The 22,608-nt window shown below is 44.9% G+C and overlaps 1 protein-coding gene across 4 annotated transcripts; it reads left to right on the top strand.

Moving 5' to 3' along the window:
• The first annotated feature begins 2,594 nt into the window (after nt 1–2,594).
• On the top strand, nt 2,595–10,863 carry NPY5R (neuropeptide Y receptor Y5). 4 transcript variants are annotated; one of them, XM_033161073.1, is made up of 2 exons: nt 2,595–2,825; nt 9,486–10,863. In XM_033161073.1, exons 1-2 carry the CDS (start codon nt 2,757–2,759, stop codon nt 10,815–10,817), a joined length of 1,401 nt encoding a protein of 466 aa, XP_033016964.1. In that variant the 5' UTR covers nt 2,595–2,756; the 3' UTR covers nt 10,818–10,863. The 4 variants fall into 4 exon arrangements, with proteins under 4 accessions (XP_033016964.1, XP_033016967.1, XP_033016966.1 ...); XM_033161076.1 differs by lacking the exon at nt 2,595–2,825 and adding an exon at nt 2,903–2,951; XM_033161075.1 differs by lacking the exon at nt 2,595–2,825 and adding an exon at nt 6,262–6,330.
• The last annotated feature ends 11,745 nt before the right edge of the window (nt 10,864–22,608 follow it).

Raw genomic sequence — 22,608 nt, 5'->3', positions numbered from 1 at the left:
TTTCAGCTTTCCTTACAGAGCAAAGTGCAGTGTTGCTGAGATTCTGGCCATCTGAATCTATGAAAAATGTTTTGGTGCAAAATGCTCCTTTTTCCGGATACTCCATTTCATTCCCTTTCTCGCATTCCTCCACCCTGCATTCTGCGGCCACTGAGCATGTTCATTCCTCATTGGGCTGTTTTTGGGGTTGATGCCCAGAATTCTCTTCTAACCCTCCCACCCACTTTTTGTACTTCAACAAACTTTGGGAGTTTCCCAAAGCCTCTGGATCCCCCCTTCTTGCGTGGGGATGATTACCAAAGGACCGCCACTCTGAGATAAGAATGGGAATACAGTGGGACCTTGGTTCTTGAATTTAATCCATTCCGGGAGTCCGTTCAACTCCCGGAACCATTTGAAAACCAAGGCGTGGCTTCCAATTAGCTGCAGGAGCTTCCTGCACTCAATCGGAAGCTGCGGAAGCTGCATCGGACATTCGGCTTCCAAAAAACGTTTGCAAACCAGAACACTTACTTCCAGGATTGCAGCGTTCAGGAGCCGATTTGTTTGGGAGCCAAGCCATTCGACAACCAAAGTACCACTGTACATACATTTTAAATGTTTTAAATGTTTAAAATAAACATCATAATAAATAAAAAGAGCATTTCTTTTTAATGCTTTCTTATGCAAGAGCTCTTGAAGCCCACCCCTTATGAGAACCCTGACAAAGTATGCATTTCCCTTTGTTATTGCGCCACTGCTTCCATCCATCCATAAATCTGAAGTTGAAAGGCCAGAGTCAATTAGTGGGTTTGGTCTCTCTTCTACCCTATATGAACATTTCAAAATAATTGGACAATTAGCACGAAGGGAAGAATTGCCCACAATTATAGAAGCCCCCACCTTCTTGATCAAGGATGGAGGTGAAAAGGAACTATATCGCAAGGGGTGCTTTAAAGAAGACACAAATACCAACATGGAATACTCTACTGCAGGCATAGGCAAACTCGGCCCTCCAGATGTTTTGGAACTACAACTCCCATCATCCCTAGCTAACAGGACCGGTGGTCAGGGATTATGGGAATTGTAGTCTCAAAACATCTGGCAGGCTGAGTTTGCCTATGCCTGCTCTACTGCAAAGGAGCTAGTGTGAAATTATTAGATGGCTCAGCCTTCCCCAACCTGATGCTCTCCATATGTCTTCGAGTACAATTCCCATCAGTTCCAGTATGGCTGTGTTGGCTGTGGCTGGTGTATCCAAAACATCTGGCAAAGATTGATGTAGTAGAAGGATGGGAACCTGCGGCTCTTCAGATGTTGCTAGACTGCAACTCCCATCATCCTTGACCATTGGCAATGTTGGTTGGAGCTGACGGAAGGTGAAGTCCAGCAACATCTGGAGAGCCAGGCCTTCCCCACCCTAGTATAGATCATTGGTGTAATGATTCATATTCATGCATGCTGCTGTATGTATACACATTGGGAAACGGTCACCCATTGTTTCCAGTTGCACATACACAGAAAGGGTATGTATGTACAATAATAATATACAAACCTTTTTCATACAGGCCATTTCCTATTCAAAAATGTGTTCCAGGTGGAATTTTGCTGTTTCATGTAAGCCTAAGAGGGGCTCTAAGAACATATAATTACAGCTCTGTCCTTTGCGCTAGAATTAATGGAGAAAGTGCGAGTGGATTGGTGATGTCTGTGATGAAATTAAGTCAGAAAAGAAGATAACCAGACGTGGCAAGGAAAGAAACTCATCCTCAAGCTCCAGGGGAGCTGGATCCTTCATTTTAAGTGTGGCCCTCTAGTCTATGAGCCTTTTGCATGCAGACGAGCCCAGGGTCAGTTCCTGTGTCCCAAGGCAGAGCTGGAACGTCTGAAACCTTGAAAAGCCATTGCCAGTCAGTGTGGAGCTGAATGGCTTGATGATGTAACACAGACTCCTATGTTCCTAGATAAAATGGAGTAAGTCCAGGTGTGATGAGCTTGTAGGTTTCATTAAAAGGTCCGCTACCCTGCCCCTCCCCACAGCACTGAAAGAAGCAGATGAATTTTGAAATGATGCTTGGGAAAACATTTTGGCTGAAGAGCCAAAGTCCTGCCATAAAATGGCGAAGAGTGGCCTTTTTCATGAAATAAAATAGGGAAATGCAGAGATTAAATTCCAGCTGTGGAATGTCATTTTAACACCAGGACTCCGCTTTGGACTTTAGAAATAATGGCATAGAGAGGCGATTGTTCAGCATATGCAGAGTGCATCTCCCTCTTTACTAAAGCAACCACAGCTCACCTCGCACAGGTTAACAGCATGGCAGCCCGAACGGGAGGGAAAAATCCTCCCTTCCACCGCCCCTTCCTAGTAACACAGAGTGTGAATTATGAGAAACAAATCTTAAAGAAGAGGAGAAAGAGAAAGAGGAAGACTTATTTCAAACGTGATAAATCTCCTGTGTGACTAAACTCGCCAGGCAGGTCATTCCGCGCACGACCAACTTATCCAATGTGCCACCATTGCAGAAGTTACAGCCCGAGGATTCTGCCGGTCTCCACCTCCTGCAGCTTTTGCAGCAGCGGACCCTAAAAAACACAGCCAGGCAAGTGGCGGCTGGTGCCCCCCCCTTCGGCATCTTAATTGGGAAATCGACGCGGAGAGAGGAAGGGAGATCGATCCGGCGGAAAGTTAGCCGAGGGAGACGCTGCGGTCGGGGGCCCAGGCGAGGCAGCGCGCTGTGCGCAGCAGCAGCGCACATCTCCTTGGAACCGAGCGGATGCGGAACGGGCAGCCTGGCTCTTCCCCAGCGGCCGATCTTCCGGCGCGGAGCACCTCGAGACCCCGGGTAAGCGCTGCTCTCCCAGCTATGCGTTTCGAAAGGCAGATGCCCAAGTGCAGGCAGGCAGCTTTAGCGGGTCGGCGAGAGCTTCTTCCTGGCTGCCTGGGGGCGCTTTTGATACACCCGGACCAGGTACAACAAGGCGCCCCAGGGGCGAGCCGGTCCTCGTGGGGGAGCTCCAGGTGGCGCTGCTGCCGGAAGGTTTCTGGAAGCCGAGCTTAGCCTCCGGAGCGAGCGCGAGGTCAGGAAAGGGCCGCGCTGGGAGCGGGGTCCGGGGGAGACGCCGAGGCAGGGCCCCGCTGCCGTTCCCCAGGAAGGCGCGCAGGGCGAGTAAAGAAAGACGGGCAGCCCCGAGCCTCCGTAGCTTTGGCTCAAGGTCTCCCGCGTCGCAGCCTACGGCGGTTTCGTCGACGCGCCTTTTAGATTCATAACCGCTTTGTCAACAACCCGCCTTTTCCCATTTTTCCTCTTAAACCCAAAACACTTTTCAGCGCACCCTTCGGCTGGAGAGCTTGCGTGGATCGCGCTTCGTGCGCCCAGAAGCTCCAGAAAGAGCGTTTTCTTCGCACCAGGAACCCAGGGAACTCGATTCCGTGCCAGAACGAATCGCTGCCTTCGGTTGTCCGTCCACGGTCTGCAGTGCCGCGCGGTTAGGTGGTGATGAAGGGGAGAGGGCGGCACTGGGGGGGGGAGCAGGGGCAAGGATCGCGGGGCCCTCCTTCTTCCATCCGCCCCAAGCGACGCCCTCCAACGTGCGACCCAGACGGCGGAACCCTTCTCTGAAATCGCTCTTAGTGGGAATATTAGGGGGTTAAGGGGCTTCTTTTCCGCCCTCCTTCAGATAATGAGCGTTTCCTACTTTATTCAGCCTTGCTTGAAATAGAAGAGGGAAATCTTTTTTTTCTTTTCTTTTTTAAAGAATAAGATGGAAACTTTCCGCCACCGGCGAAGGCGTAATGCGCCAACCCGTCACTAATTGCCTTGTTCTTGACTTGGCTGGCAGTCGGTTTCTAATTATCCCGCGTTTCGTGTTTTATCTAAAGCTAAAGCTAATTCTTGCTCTTTTGGGGAATATCAGCCAGGCTTCCTCTTAAACGGCAGCGCTCAGAAACTGCCTTCTGGAGTCAAGGTGGTGCAACAGGTTAGTTGTAATCCATTTGGCAGATGCACAATTAAAGATTATTTGCTCCTAAAGCACGCTTGCCAGGGAGTAAGGCCCACTGAACCCACTAGAACGGGTAGGCAACCTAAGGCCCGTCTGCCGGATGCGGCCCAATCGCCCTCTCAATCCAGCCCACAGATGGTCCGGGAATCAATGAATTTTTACATGAGTAGAATGTGTCCTTTTATTTAAAATGCATCTCTGTGTTATTTGTGGGGCATAGGAATTCGTTCATTCCCCCCCCACCAAAAATATATATAGTCCGGCCCACCACGGCTGAAAAGGGTTGCTGACCCCTGCACTAGAAACTACTCCTGAGAAGATACGCTTAGCACTGCATTGTTAGAGTAATACATTGTTAAGTATTTATGTGCTGGCTTTTTGGATGTGTAATGTATAGAAACTGAGAACAATACCTTATACCAAATCAGACCATTGGGCAATCTAACTCAGTGTCATCCACTGCATAGCAGCAGATATCCAGGGTTCAGAAAAGCAGTCTTCCAGTCCTAGCTGGAGAAGAATCAATGAACCTGAGACCTTCTTTATGCAGAACATGGACATTACCAATGAGCTGTGTGTCCTCGCTCGCATGCTGAAGCATGGGACTTATTCAACTTAGGGGGTCAACATGAAAATGTGACCTTTTATGGTGCACATGAGCCTTTTTTCTCCAGGGATAAGTCAAGGCTAGCCCACTGTCTACTTTTATCATGCAGCCTCTAGGCCTGAGGTGGGGAACTTCTGGCCCCTCCCGATGGGCGAAACAAGGCTTTATTTCACCCTGGTCAAAGACCCAGTTTGGCACCCCACCCACCCACATTTACGCACACGCGTGCGCACACACACAGGCTGGGAACCTCAATGGTGCACTTTTGGAGAGTTCACCTGGGGCAAAAAAACTGGCTAGCACCCACCTCCCCTACCCCGCTGGTAGCTAAGGCACTGCCTCCAGATGTTGTTGGATTCCAACTCCCATCAGCCCCAACCGTAGGAATTGTGGCCCAGCATCTTCTGAAAGCCCATAGGTTCCCCACTCGGCAGCAGTTTTGCAATCGTGCGATTGTAACAGATAGCGCAGCTGGCCCTGAGGGTCTTCTGTCTGGTATGGAGGGTTTATGTCTAGCACTGCCCACTCCTGGAGGTGTTTAGTGCTTTTCAACTGATGTTCAAAGGGGACATGCAAATAGTGAGGTTATTTTGCAAGCCTGTTTACAAGCTGCATCATACGGAGCCATCTCCACGTAGAGCACCTGTGTGCTCACATGCATCTAGATTAGGTGAACTAATTAGTGTGATAAGAATGAAATATCCAGCGGGAGAAGGGAAAAGGTAAATTCAATATCAGTTCATTTAGCGATAAGAGAATTGCAGGGAGGGGAATTCATAAGGCAATTCTGTGGTTAAATTTATGGTGAATAACATTGAAAACAGATTTTTTTTTTTTTTTTTTTTGGTTAAAAACCTAAAGCACTTTCTCCGTGTGTGCAAACATTCAAAACACACTTAGGTTCATTTGAGCAGCTTAGTGTAGATCTGGTACAGCAATTGTCTGCTGCAGTGGGGATTGTCTAGTGAGAAATATGCTGTTTGCTTGAACCTGGAGGAAAAGAAAGACCCCCAAAAAGCTGTAAGAGAAGAAGTAGGTCCTCTCTCCCAGTAGGCATTTTACATCATGAGTAAAAACAATGGTTTTGTCTCCTGTGGTAGCTAACTGTACCATAAAAACTAGCCAGGAGCAACATAGAGGAAAGTAAGACACAGGTACACCTACATGGAATGGGCCAAACTTGAATGAATCCATGTATTTGTTACAGTAAATTTACCTTTCCACTTTCTCATCACTAGGGTCATATGCACTTACTGGAACAGATAACTCCAGTTGAAAGGTGTTGTGTTTTTTTTAAGAGATCTGGAAGATCAGGGAAGGGAAACCTCAGGCGCCAGGGCATAATGTCTCCACATTGAGCATACTGTTACTGTATTGCAATAGAAGTTATCAGAGCATGGAGTTCAGTGGTCAAGACATATCTGTCCAAAAGAGGTTGTAGCTGGTGAACCTGCTGGAGCTGAAAAAGGCACCCCTAGCCACTGAAGTCACCTGAGGCTCTAATGACCGTGTTAAATCCAGGAATATCTCCAAGCTCCTTCCAGGGGAGTGCAACCGCATCCAGGACAGGCCGTCTCCCCACCTCTTAGACATGTGAAATGAGGACACACAACACGTCTGTCTTTTCAAGATTCTGCTTCCATTTATTGGCCCACATCCAGCCCATCACTGCCTTTAACCACCGGTCTAACATCTCAACCACCTCTCCTGTTTCAGATAGAACACAGAACCAGAGCTAGGTATGATCTGTATATTGATGGCACTTTGCTCCAAATTTGTGACACCCAGAATCAGATGCCCAATGGTAGGACTGGCTCTGCCATAGAATGCTGCTGGGGTGAGGCAACAGTAAGTCAAAAGGCTGCCAATTTAGTTGGTATCATTCATGAATAATACTACAGTATGTTGCAATTCTGAAGAGAAGCCCATGGAATCCGGCACTATACTTGCTAATCCCTCATCTCCATAACAAACAACCCCTGATTCATTCATGTTAAGCTGTTGGCAGAAATCAGAAGTAAAACAGGAAGACATTTTCACCTTCATGAAAGAAAGAACTAGCAGTGGAAAAGCATGTCTTGGCCCTTCTTATATGCGGTTTGTAATCTATGTTCAATACATCTGATTCTTTGGAGCCAGTGTTGCTGTGACCCAAAACGATGGCACGTGCCTCTGCTGGTATTAAGACATCTAATAAAATAGGGGAGGCAAAGCAATCTAAAAGTTACAGTGGACAGACAGTAGGAAGCAGCTATTGCCTTCATGCTTCTGACTTCCCAGAGATCTTTGGCTGGAAATAGAATAGACCGTCAATGATGATGTCACTTCCTCCTTGTCCCAAACGCAAATTCCTAACCCAATGGGTGATTGGCTGATGGGTGTGGAGAGACCTGGTCTGAACAAAGACATTGGATTCTTATCTCATTATACATGACAAAGCTAGCTTTAGCCATCTCACCCCTTGCTTTTTCCTGTAAGACCAATTGCAGTCATTAACAGTCGTCAACAGGTTTTCCACACCTATCAGTCAATCACCCATTCCCACCACTCTTCTGAGTAATACCCCTCCCCATTCTCTCACTATATATAAGGGTCTGGTGACTTCTGTTTCCGTGTATCTGAAGAAGTGTGCATGCACATGAAAGCTCATACCAAGAACAAACTTAGTTGGTCTCTAAGGTGCTGCTGGAAGGAATTTTTTATTTTTTATTTTGTTTTGACTATGGCAGACCAACACGGCTACCTACCTGTAACTGGAGGCAGGGTTGGTGCACCATAGACTGGAAGCCAAAGGCAGTTTATCAAGCAACCTGTATAGGCTAAAGTGCCATGGTTAGGAGAATAGGCTCATAGTCTTTAATCAGTTATTTTAGAACATAGTGTCTCTCAATCAGTTGAAAAGAACAAAAAGATTGTGTTCTCTTTTTTTATTAAATGCAAAATACTCAGGACAGCAATGGCCCCACTGTGTGGCCTTTGTCAGATTTCAGGCTTTGAATGAGTAAACATGAGAAAGTGTGTGCCTCTTTGTGTAAGTAACCAATGAGAAAATATAATACATGAATCAGAATGGTGGAGTCTGGGTTTGCTCAGATCTCTTACATCCTTCAGGCTAGCCCTGTTCACCTCAGCAGGTTTAGGAATTCAAGATATGCTTACTACCCATTTTTCAGAATGGTGTTAGAAAAATTATCCCAGGCTGTTTAAAGTATATAAGAGGTCATCTGGTTTATTTCACAGTGGGCAGGGAACTAGTGAAGCCTGTGACTGAGATACAGGCAATCAATAGCAATTTTCACGCCGTCAAAATATAGGCACCTGCTAGAGAACTTAGGCTGCTGGAATTATATCATCTATCTCTATTTGTTTTTCAAGGGTGCTGTAGAACTTAATTATCAAATATAAGGCAATAACCTTCAGGGAATGTGTGGTGTCCTTTTGCAAAAGAAAATGGTATTTTATTACCAGTCGATTTCAGGCAAAAGGCGATAGGAGGAAAAGTAAATCACAACCCCAGCATGTTAATTGCACACAAAATCCCTTATCTAATCAGAAGAGGTCCTCACTTCACCCTAGTAACCAAAATCAAGAGCCATCTCTTGACACCACTGAAGAGCTTTTTCATATCAATGCTGACTGCCTAGTGGGAAGAATCAACTATTGGAATAATTCCAGGGAATTCTGTATTATTGTGAGGTTTTTATTTTATTTTAATTTTTAAAAAAGAAACTGGTATTTCATCCCAGCAAAATTATATATAAGCAGACAAAATACTGATCCTTAAAATACAAATAATACAGCTACTAGTAATGCATATGCAGTACCCAAAGTCTTGCTGGCACACAATCTGTAAATTTCCTTCCATAACAAATAATACTGATGTTTGTGGAAGTGAAAGGCAGAAAGCACATTTTGCATAATACGAATTATTTGTATTGTAGAATGTAGGACTGCTATTAACTGCTATTTGTGGGTGGAGAAAAGGAGTCTCAGTTCAATAAAAGGGGGGTTGGTAAAATAATTTTGTAGTCTCATTGGTTCATGCTTTAGTTGAAGGGCTCTCAAACTGTGGTCTGTGAATCACCAATGTTTTGTGAGCTTCATTCCAGTTGTCTGTGGCATTTCTGTGGATTTGTGGTTGAAGGCATAAGATGGCACATCCATCACGTTAAATATCCATACTCATTTTAATTGTATTTTTATTGCTTCTTTTCATTCTTTTATATTGCATTTTATTGTATTTGAAATAAAAATAAAAATCATCAAGTCATCTGCCAAGAGCCTCAGCAGTCTTCAAGTGGTCAACAGGAGGGAAAGGTTTGGGAACCACTGTTCGTTCTTGAAGTTCTGATGCTTCTTAGAACCTGCCTGTGTTCTCTCTCTCCTCTCACACAAACGAACCGTTTTCAGTACTATGGCCGGGTACTGCACAGAGTTTGGCCGTTGCATCCAAGGTCTGGAGTAGCCTCCTGCTTTTAAGACAGTCGGCAGACAGTTTTTCACTTTGGTGAGCTTTTGCAAATTATTTCCATTAAGTTGATTTTTGCACTGCTGCTTCCTTTTTAACTGATAGTGATATGTGTTGTTACTTTTTATTATTTTTTATGTATTAGTTCTCTAGTTTTGCAACCTGCCTTGAGAAAGGTGGGAAATACATTTTGAGCATCATTTTTAAAAAGTTGCTTCTGAAAGACGATTGAGAGAAATCTCAGTTTTTTGAATTTTTTAACAGGGAAATTTAGCTTTGGATAGAAATGCATTCTTTGGAATACATTTGCCACTGAACATAAGTAAACTTACAGCACCACACTTATTTATTAGGCATCGAAATGTGGTTTGCATGGGTGCCATTGTTTCTGCAGCTGATAATCATTCTATTTCTGGTTCCAAACAGGACTTCAGTATGGATAGAGACCTCAAAGATTACAGTAACAGGACACTTGCCACAGAGAACAACTCAGCCCCTTCCAAGGGCTCCCATTTTCCTACCTGGGAAGACTATAAAAACAGCGTAGATGACATTCAGTACTTCCTGATTGGGCTTTACACTATCATCAGCCTCGCTGGCTTCATAGGAAACCTGCTGATCCTCATGGCTCTAATGAAGTGCAAGCAAAAAACAATAATAAACTTCCTCATTGGCAACTTAGCCTTTTCTGACATACTCGTGGTGGTCTTTTGCTCTCCCTTCACCTTGACCTCAGTTCTACTTGATCAGTGGATGTTTGGCGAAGTCATGTGCCATGTGATGCCTTTCCTCCAATGCGTGTCTGTCCTGCTGTCCACCTGGATGCTGATTTCCATTGCTGTGGTCAGGTACCGATTGATCCGCCACCCTCTTTCTAGTAACCTGACGCTGAGACACGGCTGCTACCTCATTTTCGCCATCTGGACTCTTGGTTTAGCCATTTGCTCCCCTCTGCTTGTTTTCCACAAGCTCGAAGATCTCCACCTGGAAGCGCTGAAAAGCAAGCGCTTGTGTGTGGAGTCTTGGCCATCTACTTGCTACAGGGTTGCATTCACTATTTCCTTATTGCTCGTGCAGTACATTTTGCCTTTGGTTTGCCTCACCGTCAGCCACACCAGAGTCTGCAGGTCCGTAAGTTCCAGATTGTCATGCAGAGAAAACAAGCTGGAAGAGAACGAGATGGTAAACTTAACCCTCCGTGCACCCAAGATCCAGGGGCCTCAGGGACAGCTCTTTGGCTCCGAGAGGTGGAGTTATACTTTGGTTAGGCAGCATCGGAGGAGGTACAGTAAAAAGACAGCTAGCGTGGTGCCAGCAATATTAAGGCACCATCGGGGCAATACTTCTGGGGGTCTCCCTGAAACATCAGGGACAGAAAGAAGTCAGCTTTCATCCAGCAAATTCATCCCAGGGATTCCCATCTGCTTTGAGGTGAAACCAGAGAGTTCTGAAACACAGGATGGGATTACAATAGCCCGATCCACCACTCGGATTAGGAAAAGGTCTCGGAAGGTTTTCTGCCGACTGACGGTGCTGATCTTGGTTTTTGCAGTCAGTTGGATGCCTCTTCACGTTTTCCACGTTGTAACAGATTTTAATGGCAATCTCATCTCAAACAAGCATTTTAAATTGGTGTACTGTATTTGTCATTTGCTGGGCATGATGTCCTGCTGTTTAAATCCCATTCTATATGGATTTCTTAATAACGGCATAAAAGCTGATTTGATGGCCCTTATTCCATGCTTACAATTATCATAAAACTCAGCTGTAAATGGAACAATAAAACGCAAATTATTATGCTCGCAGGTTCAAACTGTGAAACAAACTGAATCTGAGAATGCATTACAGAAAGTACCTGTTGGCCATTTAATGTGACAAAGGTTAACTCGGTGGTTGGATGATTCGATAGTGCTTCTCAGTTTGTAGACATGCCAGATATCAAGGTTTGACTGGTCAATCTACTACAGTCCTCTCATCATTCCCTCTATGATAGCCACTCATGTCAGATTTTCTGTCAGGAGGCATCTGTTTGATGTACAAAAGAAACAGACTGTTTTCAATATGTACACTATGGGTGGCATCCAACAAAGTATTTCTGGTAGTGCAAGGATTCCGACTTGTGCAAGGGAACCTCCCCTCCCTCTACCCATAAACCCCATGCCCTCACCAAATCTGCTCCAGAGGGTTGGGGGAATCCCCTGGACAGATTTAGATGATACTCAAAGAGAAGAGACAGAGGGGAAGGTCTCCTTTGTAGTAAAAAAATCCTTGCGTCAGGAGCAGCACTATGTTGAATGCTACTCGGGCTTTTCCCCCGGCCTGATTCACCAGAACTCAGTTCCTGCAATTCTCAGGTGGGTGCCATATAAGAGAACAAGAGAGGCATTCCTGGTGAGTCCCGGAACCTCTTTTTCTAGAAAAATATCACTGGATGCTACCCTATAAGCAGAAATGCAATATCAAAACGTAGTTCCACAAAGTTCCTTCTAAAGCTGCTTTAACATCATGTCAAAGATATCTAGATTGCAAATCTCGCTAGCAGATACTTAAAACAGTGTATTGTCATGAGGTAACAATAAAAATTTAAGAACAATGTATTGTTGTCATGAGTGAACCCATTGTTCTTTAGGCAATATTGCTTTTTAAATAAATTGTTGGCTTCTGTTTGAATGGAACAAATAAGACAATCTCTTTATTGCTTGATATAAATAATTTCTATTTAAAGAAGCTGAATGCTATTGGATAAACCTGGTTGAAAAGAAGTTTGTGCATATATGATGACTTTCTATTGTTTAAGTGCTATTGACTCATAGAGTTATTGGCTCTAGAAGCTTACAATCTAAATAAGACTATAGAGGGAAGGAAGAGGCAATGATAAGAAAGAACCAGCATTACATTTTAGCACATACCCATCTTGTGTATATTGAGGGCTGTCTAAACTAAGTCATACTCAGAGTAGATCCACTGAAGTCCATGGACCTAAGTTACTCATGTCCTTTAATTTCAATGGGTCTTCTCTGAGTAGGATTAATGTGGGATGCAAGCTACGCTTTAGACCAGTGTTTTTCAACCTTTTTTGGGCAAAGGCACACTTGTTTCATGAAAAAAATCACGAGGCACACCACCATTAGAAAATGTTAAAAAAATTAACTCTGTGCCTATATTGACTATATATAAAGTAATTCTCTTGAATAGGAATCAAATAAACACAAATCTACCTCACATAGGAGGCAGCATGTTGGGAGCACATGCCCTGCTTTCAAGCTTATTCCCATTGGGCTACTGTGAGAAAAGGATGCAGGAGGGGGGCAGACACACAGCACTGATGCTGAGAGATCTTTATCAGCCCTAAGTGCTGTGTGTCATACCTTGCATAGCTTCAAGAAGGTCTCCAGTTATAGCAGCAATTCATCAAAATCAGAGCTAGGAGGACAGCCATAAATAGATAAGTAGAAAAGAAAGCTGAGTTTGGCAGGCTCTTCAAATACATATTGCTCTGCCCCAAGCCATCATTTTAATAGACAACAAATAGGAAGGCAACAACGGGTTAATAGTGCTTGGAGGGGCATGTTTTGCCCTTTATCTGCCGCCTTTCTTCTACTCTGGGACCCCGGCAGCCCCCACGAAGCTCTCCTTGGGGTCCCTCAGCAACCCCCCCCCGCATTTGACGGTCTACTTCGGGCAGGAGCAGCGCAGCGAGCGAGATGTTGGGGGCCGGGGGGTCCGCAGCCCTGGGAGAGACAGGCCTTCTCCCTGCGCTCAGGTTGCAACAGGCCGCTGGCTCTTGGGGGATCTTGTTCCCTTATTGCACGGGCTGCGAGGCGCTTCGTCATGGCCGGCGGGAAGCCCCTCCGCCCAGCTGCTCCTGGCACTGGAAGCTCTTCTATGCAGCCCTGTCGGGCCGGGCAGCGCTGCACAGAATCCTCGGGGCGAGAAGCCCGTTCAGGAGGGCGCGCATCAAGGAGCGCTGCCTGTTCCCACCGGGCCCCCGTCCTCCCCACAGCCGCGCCGGTGTAGAGGCAGCGAGGGGATCCCCCGGGAGAACCCGCCGGCAGCCTCCTCACCCCGCGCCGGCTCCTCCTCTCAGGCGGGCGCTTGGCGAGGCTGACCTCAGGTGCCTGCGCGGGGGAGGGGACTGAGGGCTGGCTCCCCCCGCCGCCCGGGTCCAGCCAAAGGCCAATGAAGAGGCACCGAAAGTAGGACCGGGGAGCCCCTCGCGCCCCCGCCTCCTCCCCCTCGCCTGTCCTGCCGGACCCTGGCCGCAGCTGCAGCCCCCTCCTCCCTTTTGTGTGTCTTCACACTGTGTCCCTGCGCAGTCCGAAGCGGGGAGGGGGGTGAAGAAGAAAGAGTCCCCCGGCGGGCGGGCGCGCTGGCCGGCAAGGCAGAGAGAAGCCATTCGGCCCTCTGGACGGACGGACGTGCTGCTGGCCGGAGGAGGGCGATGCCCCAGAGAGGCTAAATGGCGCCCCGACGGAACCCGCTCGCCGCGGAAATTTGACATTAAAAAAAAAAATCTTTCGAATTTTTCCCACGGAACACCAGGCAACATCTCGCGGCACACTAGTGTGCCGCGGAACAGTGGTTGAAAAACACTGCTTTAGACAAGTACAATAGAAGCACACACATCAGGGAACTCTTGCTTGAGAATATTTATTTAGAAAAATATTTGTATAACACTAATCATTTAAAAAAAATCAAAGCGGTTTACAGCAAACAGATATACAATAAAAAAAAAGAGAGGCAAAAATTTAAAATCAGCATTCAGCTAATTAGTTTTGCTGGAGTGCTGCTTTGAGAGAGGAGACAGAAAAATGTAAATACTCTGTATCACTCCTGTTCTGGAGCCACCTACTGTATTATATCACATCAGAGACTTCAGTGGGATTGCATGCACGTAAATCCTTGCACTTTGGTGTGTCTGTACTGTGGATCAAGTGGCTATACTTTAATATCAAAGTTTAGCTCAGCAAAGGGATGTCTTGCTTCTGAAAGAATTGAGCTGTGTTGCTGATCTTTTCTTTAAAGTGTGGTATGACAACTTGGTCATATCTCCCGTTATACCTCTCTCAGCGTAAGCATATCTTTGTGCCCCAGGAGGTGCTATAATCACATCCAATTTGGGTACAGCTTCCTAGTTCTTCTCTAGCTGCCTCTCTAAGACCCCTTGCAGAGCCTTTCTATGCTAGCTTGGCAAGTGTAAGGTTGTGTAAATAAAAGAGAGATGGGACTATAGGTCTAAGGAAGTCAAACTGGTACCATGAAAACATCCCATATACCCAACGCTTCTGCTCCTCAATTGTAGGTGGACCTTTCAATGTTAAGTTTTCTGATTACTGGTACCCCAACACAAGGAACGGGACTCATTCCCAGAGATTGTGAAACTGCAGTATCCCCTTGTATTGGGGGTAGAAGACCCTAGTGACTGTTCCTGTCATCTACCGCCATTTCACAGTGGAGAAAAGAATCGGTGGCCCCCAAACATGCTCTTACAGCTACAAGTCTAGACTCTGTAACTACCCAAGCCAGTTGATACATAAGAACTGATCAATATTGCAGCCTGCCTTAAGTGCACAGTGGTGAGTTTATGTGCAGAATCCAATACAAAGTTAAAGCCTGGCAAACAAGAAATATCAACACAGATAACTGGTAGTTTGATCCAGGGTCTTAAATGAAAAATTAAATTGACCTTTGGGAGCAGAACAGCAAGATCTGATAGCAACAAGCCGAGTGTTGTTGTTTAGTTGTTTAGTTGTTTAGTCGTGTCCGACTCTTCGTGACCCCATGGACCAGAGCATGCCAGGCACTCCTGTCTTCCACTGCCTCCCACAGATTCATGTTGGTATAAATTCATTAAATTAGACATTTTTAGAAATTCATAGGCTTAAAGAAAAACACAGATAAATGAATGCTCAAATGAGTGTCTTTTTCTAATTTGTTATTTATATGAACACATCTAGATGAAATGAATATTATTTCATGCTGTTTTGCATTCATATTTTTTTGTGTACGAACACAGAATGTTGAGAAAATTGATCGCTAAAATGTTGCAGCAGTATTTCTACCAGGCAGTCCCTTCTTTTCATCCAGGCAGCATGGGATTGATTCAACATAGTGAAATCCTGATCCTATGGTCCTACTAGACTGGCAGCTTTTATGCTCTTGATATGTTGGTGATTATGTTAGAGCAAGGTAGCGCCCATTTCATGCACTCTCAGTAGCAAAGGAGAGAGCAAAACGGTATCAGTGGAAATGAGATTACGTGACAACATCCAGAGAGAATGTCCATGGTAACACCATCTACCAACCACAGCAGTTATGCATTAATGATGACGCCACCCCAAGCAAGGAAAGCACCAATCGATACTCAGTAATTGTACAGTATGCAGCATATATCTCCCATCACCCTTGAACACTGGCCATGCTGGCTGGGGGTGATGGGAGTCAGACTCCAACAGTCCCTGGAGAGCCACAGGTTCTCTATCTCCACACACACAATGCACAACCAGACAGCCAATGATACCCTATAGAGCAGGCATGTCCAAAGTCTTTTGGTGGGCCAGTTTTATCCAGCCCCTGTCAAAATCCTTAAAAAAGCTCAACAACTTCAATCCTAAAAACTTTGGCCGGCCCTCACACATGTTCACTTCATGAAATCTGGCCCTCTTTGAAAATAGTTTCGGAACCCCTGCTATAGAGCATGCACATACAGCAGAACAAGCCGTCATAGTGCAATGGGCAGGTCAGAAACAGCCACCTGCGAACTCAAGCTCCAGCCCTTTCCATAGTTTGAATCCCATGTCAGCCTACTAACAACTGCCCTTTTGCCAGGGAAACTGTCAGAGCAAAGGAAGGCCTCGTGGTCTTATCATAACTGGTAACCACCCTCCAGTGCCAGCACAAGACATTTTGGCACCTGAGGTAAACCAAAAAATGGCCACCTGCTCACCAGCAGACCATAAGGGATGAGCAAATATCTACATCAGGAACAAGAGGGCAATAAAGATATACATAAGGATCTGCTGCCCCTGTAGATCCTGCTGCCTAAGGTTGTCACCTTGCCTCATGGATGGACCGACCATGCAACCCTCATTCCCAACAGGTAGGAAGCCTGCATGGAGTACCCATGCCCCCCCCAAAAGGGGAAGGGCCTGAATCTCACCATGGGAATAATGTTTCCACAGAGATCATTTTCAAAACACTCCACCAAACATGCACACATTGGCGTCTGTGTGAGGGGAACAAGCATTTTGCAAGGGCTACATGTGCAAGGAAGAATAGCAGCAACAAGCTTAAAGCAGGCCGTACCAAGAGCTGCCTGGTAAATCTGTGGGCAGCTTCTGGTAAGAGCAGCAGAATGGAAACCAGGAGATAGGGTACAAGGCTTGCCATAGGGAGAGGCTGAAATAACTTGAGCCGTGGTCCCCATTGCCTTACTAGTGCCTCATCATTTATTTTCATAATGCATGGAGCTTACCTGCTTATTTCTATAAATGGTCCCTGAATCGGATGTGAGTTACTAATGTGCGTCTCTGCTTTACAAAGGTACCATTTTACAATGTTTCACATCAGATCCGTAGAAAACCTCAAAGCAAGACCTATCCTTTGCTTCTCTATCCAAGGTGTGGATTTTGTCTACAATCATTGTCTCGTTGGCAACACTAGCCATAAATGATTTCACACCTCCTGGTGATTGAATGCTTATTAAAGGATACTGTTATGCTTACTAAAATATGGACATATTGGACTATTGACTTTCATCAGCTGGTTATAAAGATCAAATCAATTTATGAAGGAAACAAGATGATGATCAGCACAGCACCTTTGACAAAGCAGTCCCCATGAAGCCTGGAATAACTCATCTATGGAACTCTCACTCTGTGATATGACTCTCTTGCTGAAATGTGTCAGATACGTGACAAACAAGTGAGCACAGCAGGAAAATCCTCTCACATCCTACAGTTTAGAACTGGGAGGACAAACCTGTGGCCTGCCAGATTCAAGAGAAACACATTAACAGCTAGGCTAATGATAAGTAAAACACTGTCGTCTTGGCTCTCTTCTCTGCTGGTCTACCCTAGGTAGGCTGTCTGATTATATCCATGTAGCCAAAGGGAATTTTAAGAGCATGATATAATAAATATTGATTTCGTTTAGCAACACCCACCATGAATCTATCAGTAATGACAGATCTGGGCTATAGGCAACCTGCTTTCTCTCCATCTGATCCCAGTGGCAGTTTATTGGACCAATATACTGAACAGCAGGACACAGTCTCTTCTAGGATATTTCACACTGCGTGCACTGCTGCTCTATCTCACCATGAATTTATTAAAAGCAGGGCAGGACTAGGTCACTTAATAGGAATACTGCATGTGAAATTAACAAGCAGATACATTCAGCATGTCTTTACAAATGCAGCAATAAACACAAACAAGGCAGCAGCAGAAGCAATGGAACAATTTTTAATTGGATTCTGAAGTAGTCTATTGCCCTTGTCAATACTTAAACCTCTGTCACAGCTCTCATCTTCTCTGCCCTAATATTATTAATTGCATAGGCTGCATTAATGAAATTTTTTAATGAGATCCTAATTGCAGAAAATATATTCTAGCAGTGCAATTTGCTGCAAATGCCATTGTCGCTTTCATAGATCCTTGGCCAAATTTCTAAACGATGGGAACGTGGTTTGATCTTTACATAAGGTCTAGGGAAATCAAGGCAGCTAAAATGCTTTACAATGAGTTTGGATTGTAGCATAGAAGGCTGAGTGATTTCTTGGAATCTTATTATTAAAATTGTGGGGGGGGGGGCAGGAACATATGTCACCAAGACAGAGCATGTTTACTTAAACTTCCCTAAGAATGAATCTCAAGAACATTATGACTGAAACAATTGACAAGCTGGAATGTGTGCAGAGGAAGGCGACCAATATGATAAAGGGTCTGAAATCCAAGCCCTATGAGGAACGGTTGAGGGAGTTGGCTATGTTAGCTTGGAAAAGAGGAAATTTGATAGCCATCTTCAAGTATCTTAGGGGCTTTCATGTGGAAGGTGGAGCAGGCTTCTTTTCTCCTGCTCCAGAAGATGTCCCTAATGGATTCAAGTTACAAGAAAGGAGATTCCGACTACACATCAGGAATAACTTTCTGACAGCAAGAGCTGTTCAACAGTGCAATGGACTCCTGGAGGTCATGGACTCTTCTTCCTTGCAGATTTTAAAGCAGAGGTTGGATGGCCACCTGTCATGGATGCTTTAGCTGAAATTCCTGCATTGCATGGGGTTGGACTAGATGACCCTCGGGATCCCTTCCAACTCTATTCTAATTAATAAAGAATACTCAGCATCACAAATGAATTGTACAGCTTAAAGGATACCTTTGTTTTCACTGTGGCATACTGATTGATTTATTAATTTATTATTATTAAATTTATTACCCACTGTTCACTAGCAGGTCCCAGGGTGTGTTCCAACAATCAAACAATTCCAACAATCAAACAATTAAAACAGAATACCTACAGTTAGGTCGCTAAAAGTAATGCCTATTGTGAGGATGTTAAAAGAAAAGAGTATTTCTCATTATTATGCATTGGTTGCTATGTTTACTGACATATTCAGTCCAAAGGAAAAGATGGAAAATCTATTCTGAGAGTCTTTTTTATTTACCCAAAGATCCAGTTAGCTAACTTACCATATCAGGCAGCAGAATATAAAGCCAACCTGAGACAAGACAGCTATTAATATACTGTATATTCATGTGGAAATATTGTCCAATTCATACTGAGAAGGTGATTATTTTACCAAAGACATAATGTAGCACAGGAGGCTGGTCTGTTAGGGTGAATGGCATGTTGCCCCACCAGCCTCTGTCGGCCCTCAGTCAGCCCCCATCACCACCTGCCTGCCTTCTTAATTACAGCCGGTTCAGGTGCTGGACTCCTGCTTGGAAGTGCTGATGGGCTGGATGTGTATCAATAAATTGAAGGTTAATTCTGGTAAGACAGAGGTATTTGAATTTTGGAGTCTGAGAGATGAGGAGATGGTCTGTTCTGGCTGGTGTTGCACTCCCCTGGAAAGAGCAGGTCTATAGCTCGAAGGTGTTCCTGGAGTCAACATTGTCACTAGAGTTTCAAGTGACTTTGGTGGTTGTTGTGTTGTTCAGTCGTTCAGTCGTGTCCGACTCTTCGTGACTCCATGGACCAGAGCACGCCAGGCACCCCTATCCTCCACTGCCTCCCGCAGTTTGGCCAAACTCATGTTAGTAGCTTCGAGAACACTGTCCAACCATCTCATCCTCTGTCATCCCCTTCTCCTTGTGCCCTCCATCTTTCCCAACATCAGGGTCTTTTCCAGGAAGTCTTCTCTTCTCATGAGGTGGCCAAAGTATTGGAGCCTCAACTTCAGGATCTGTCCTTCCAGTGAGCACTCAGGGCTGATTTCTTTAAGGATGGATATGTTTGATCTTTTTGCAGTCCTTGGGACTCTCAAGAGTCTCCTCCAGCACCACAATTCAAAAGCATCAATTCTTCAGAGATCAGCCTTCTTTATGGTCCAGCTCTCACTTCCATACATTACTACTGGGGAAACCATAGCTTTAACTATACGGACCTTTGTCGGCAAGGTGATGTCTCTGATTTTTAAGATGCTGTCTAGGTTTGTCATCGCTTTCCTCCCAAGAAGCAGGCGTCTTTTAATTTCGTGACTGCTGTCACCATCTGCAGTGATCATGGAGCCCAAGAAAGTAAAATCTCTCACTGCCTCCATTTCTTCCCCTTCTATTTGCCAGGAGGTGATGGGACCAGTGGCCATGATCTTAGTTTTTTTGATGTTGAGCTTCAAACCATATTTTGCGCTCTCCTCTTTCACCCTCATTAAAAGGTTCTTTAATTCCTCCTCACTCTTTAGTGGTTAGGAGTACCCATTTCCAGCTATGACCACTTTTGAGCAGAGATGATTTGCTACTGTAATCAATACAGCACGAGACTCTTAATCTCAGTGTCATGGGTTCACGCCCCACGTTGGGCAAAAGATTCCTGCATTGGACTAGAATCAGGCACCTCCAACAGGTAGATCATGATCTACCGGTAGATCACTGGACGTCTGTAGTAGATCACTGGCACCCCCCAAAGAAGCTAAAACAAGCTCAACATTTTTGCCCTGCACCCCCAAAATTGGGCTTTCCTCCTCCCTAAAAAAAGCTCAACAACTTTGACCTGAACCCCCCAAAAGGAGGAAGATCACTGCCAGTTTTAAACTTTGTGAGTAGATCACAGTCTCTTGGGAGTTGGCCACCCCTGGACTAGATGACCCTGTGAATCCCTTCCAACTCCACAATTTTATGATTCCAGATTTGACCATTGCAATGCTCTCTAGGCATGCCTACTCTTGAAGATGGTTCAAAACTTTGATTGGTCCAAAACACAGCAGCCAGATTACTAGTTGGGGTTCCATTTAGAACTCAGCCCTTTTTAAAAACAGCTGCACAAGTTGCTAGCTCATTTCTGGGCCAAATTCAAGGTGCTCGTGTTCATGTTTAAAGCTCTAAAGAACTCAGGCCCCAAATACTGGATGGGCTACATCCTCCCCTACAGACCCTCTTGCATGTTAAGGTTAGCAGAGGGGGACCTCTTGGTAGTTTCATCACACCGAGAAGTTCAGGGAGTGGCATCCAAGAAGAGGGTATTCTTCTAGATGTCCCTTGGAAGAGACATTGATTGCTAAACCACTCTGGCAATTGTAGTCCTGTGATGGAAACAGAGGTCTTCTAGCACCCTTAACAAACTCAATTTCCCAGGATTCTTTGGGGGAATGTATGACTGTTTCACTGTGGGAGGAAGTGAAATATAGGCGTGCCTGGCATGCTCTGGTCCATGGGGTCACGAAGAGTCGGACACGACTGAACAACTGAGCAACAACAAATGACTGTTTAAAGTGGTGTGCTACTGCTTTAAATGCATAGCGCAGTAAATGATAAAATGTCCGTTTAGCTTCTTGACTGGTGTGTCCTCAAATACTTCCATGACAACTGCCTGTGGTTAATAAATGACGCTTGCTCATAGCATGTAATGGAAAATGTGCTAATCTTATTGTTCCAGCCAAATGAATGAGCGCTATTATTTACTCCTCAGTTATTGTGGTAATTCTAAAATCAATTAAAGATTTGCTGGTGTGTTGTTTAGCACTGACTAATCCTACCTTCCCTGATGAGGACAGCTTCTTAAGTTGTCTAGTGGCACAGCCACGGGGATTAGCTGTTGATCAGCAAGCTTATTTTATTAAATAAAACAAACATATGATTAAGAGCAGGATAATTTAAAATAAGAGATATCATTTTTTGGCATTACTTCTAATTTTCCATTCTGTATCCGGGCTGCAGATGCACATCACATTTATTGTTACTCTTGCGACAATCAGTTAATATAGCGCTTTCATTTTGATAAGTGGTTTTTGGTCTGTATCATCATAGTTCTTTTAAACCAAGCAAGACCATTAGTAGATTGTGAATTGGTCCTACTTCCCCTTATTTTAATCCTATAGTTGGAGGGGAAATATAAATATAAATATGCAGTATAGGAGGCAAGCTGTGTAGTTCTTGTAATAAAAACAAGAACACAGTCGAAACATGTCTACAGTGGTACCTCTGGTTACGTACTTAATTCGTTCCAGAGGTCCGTTCTTAACCTGAAGCTGTTCTTAACCTGAAGCACCACTTTAGCTAATGGGACCTCCCGCTGCCGCTGCACCACTGCCGCCCAATTTCTGTTCTTATCCTGAAGCAAAGTTGTTAACCTGAAGCGTTATTTCTGGGTTAGCGGAGTATGCAACCTGAAGCGTATGCAACCTGAAGCATATATAACCCGAGGTACCACTGTATAAGTATTTGAAAATGTGTTTCAGTGTTTAAAATTTGGAAACTGCTATTCCAAAATGTTAATAGAAAATGCCCCATCAGACCCTAACCCCCCATCTATATCTTACTGAAAAATAATATTTATCCAACCAGACTACGTCCAGACAGCAGCTTCTTTGAGTGCTAGTTTTCAACACTAAACTAGAAGTAAAATATGGGAAAAGAGGTACCAACTTTCATGAGGATTTGTGCAATAATCCTAAGGGAATCCGAGATGTAGATTCTGTTATCCACTGATGTGCTGATACTTCCCTGATCTGCCATTTCTTTCCACACTTTTTGCAAGGAGCAGAGAGAAGCACTTTAGCCTCACAACAATCAAGCAAGGTAGATTAGGTTGCAAGAGAGTAACTAAGCAATCTAAAACCACTGAATAAACCGCAGAGCCAAGATCAAAATTATGAATTGTTGTGTGCTGGTGATCTATGCCTCCCTTGTCATGTGTAGTTGAAGAAACAAGCAGTGCAGCCTAATCATCAGGGACGTCTTAGCCATTGAGGCTACTGGCGCAAGGCGCCACGGCCTGAGGAGGGCGTCTGCGCCCTCCAGCCCCTCTGGCAGCGCCACTCTCTCCCACCTCTTCTCGGGCTGCAGATGCGGGGAGGCCGTCGGCGAGCCTCCCGCCAGCGCTGCAGCCATGG

The sequence above is a fragment of the Lacerta agilis genome, chromosome 9 (genome assembly GCF_009819535.1).
Source record: "Lacerta agilis isolate rLacAgi1 chromosome 9, rLacAgi1.pri, whole genome shotgun sequence".
In the NCBI taxonomy this organism is placed as follows: Eukaryota; Metazoa; Chordata; class Lepidosauria; order Squamata; family Lacertidae; genus Lacerta; species Lacerta agilis.
The sequence above is the reverse complement of the archived record's forward strand: the minus strand, read 5'-3'. Positions and strand labels throughout refer to the sequence as shown.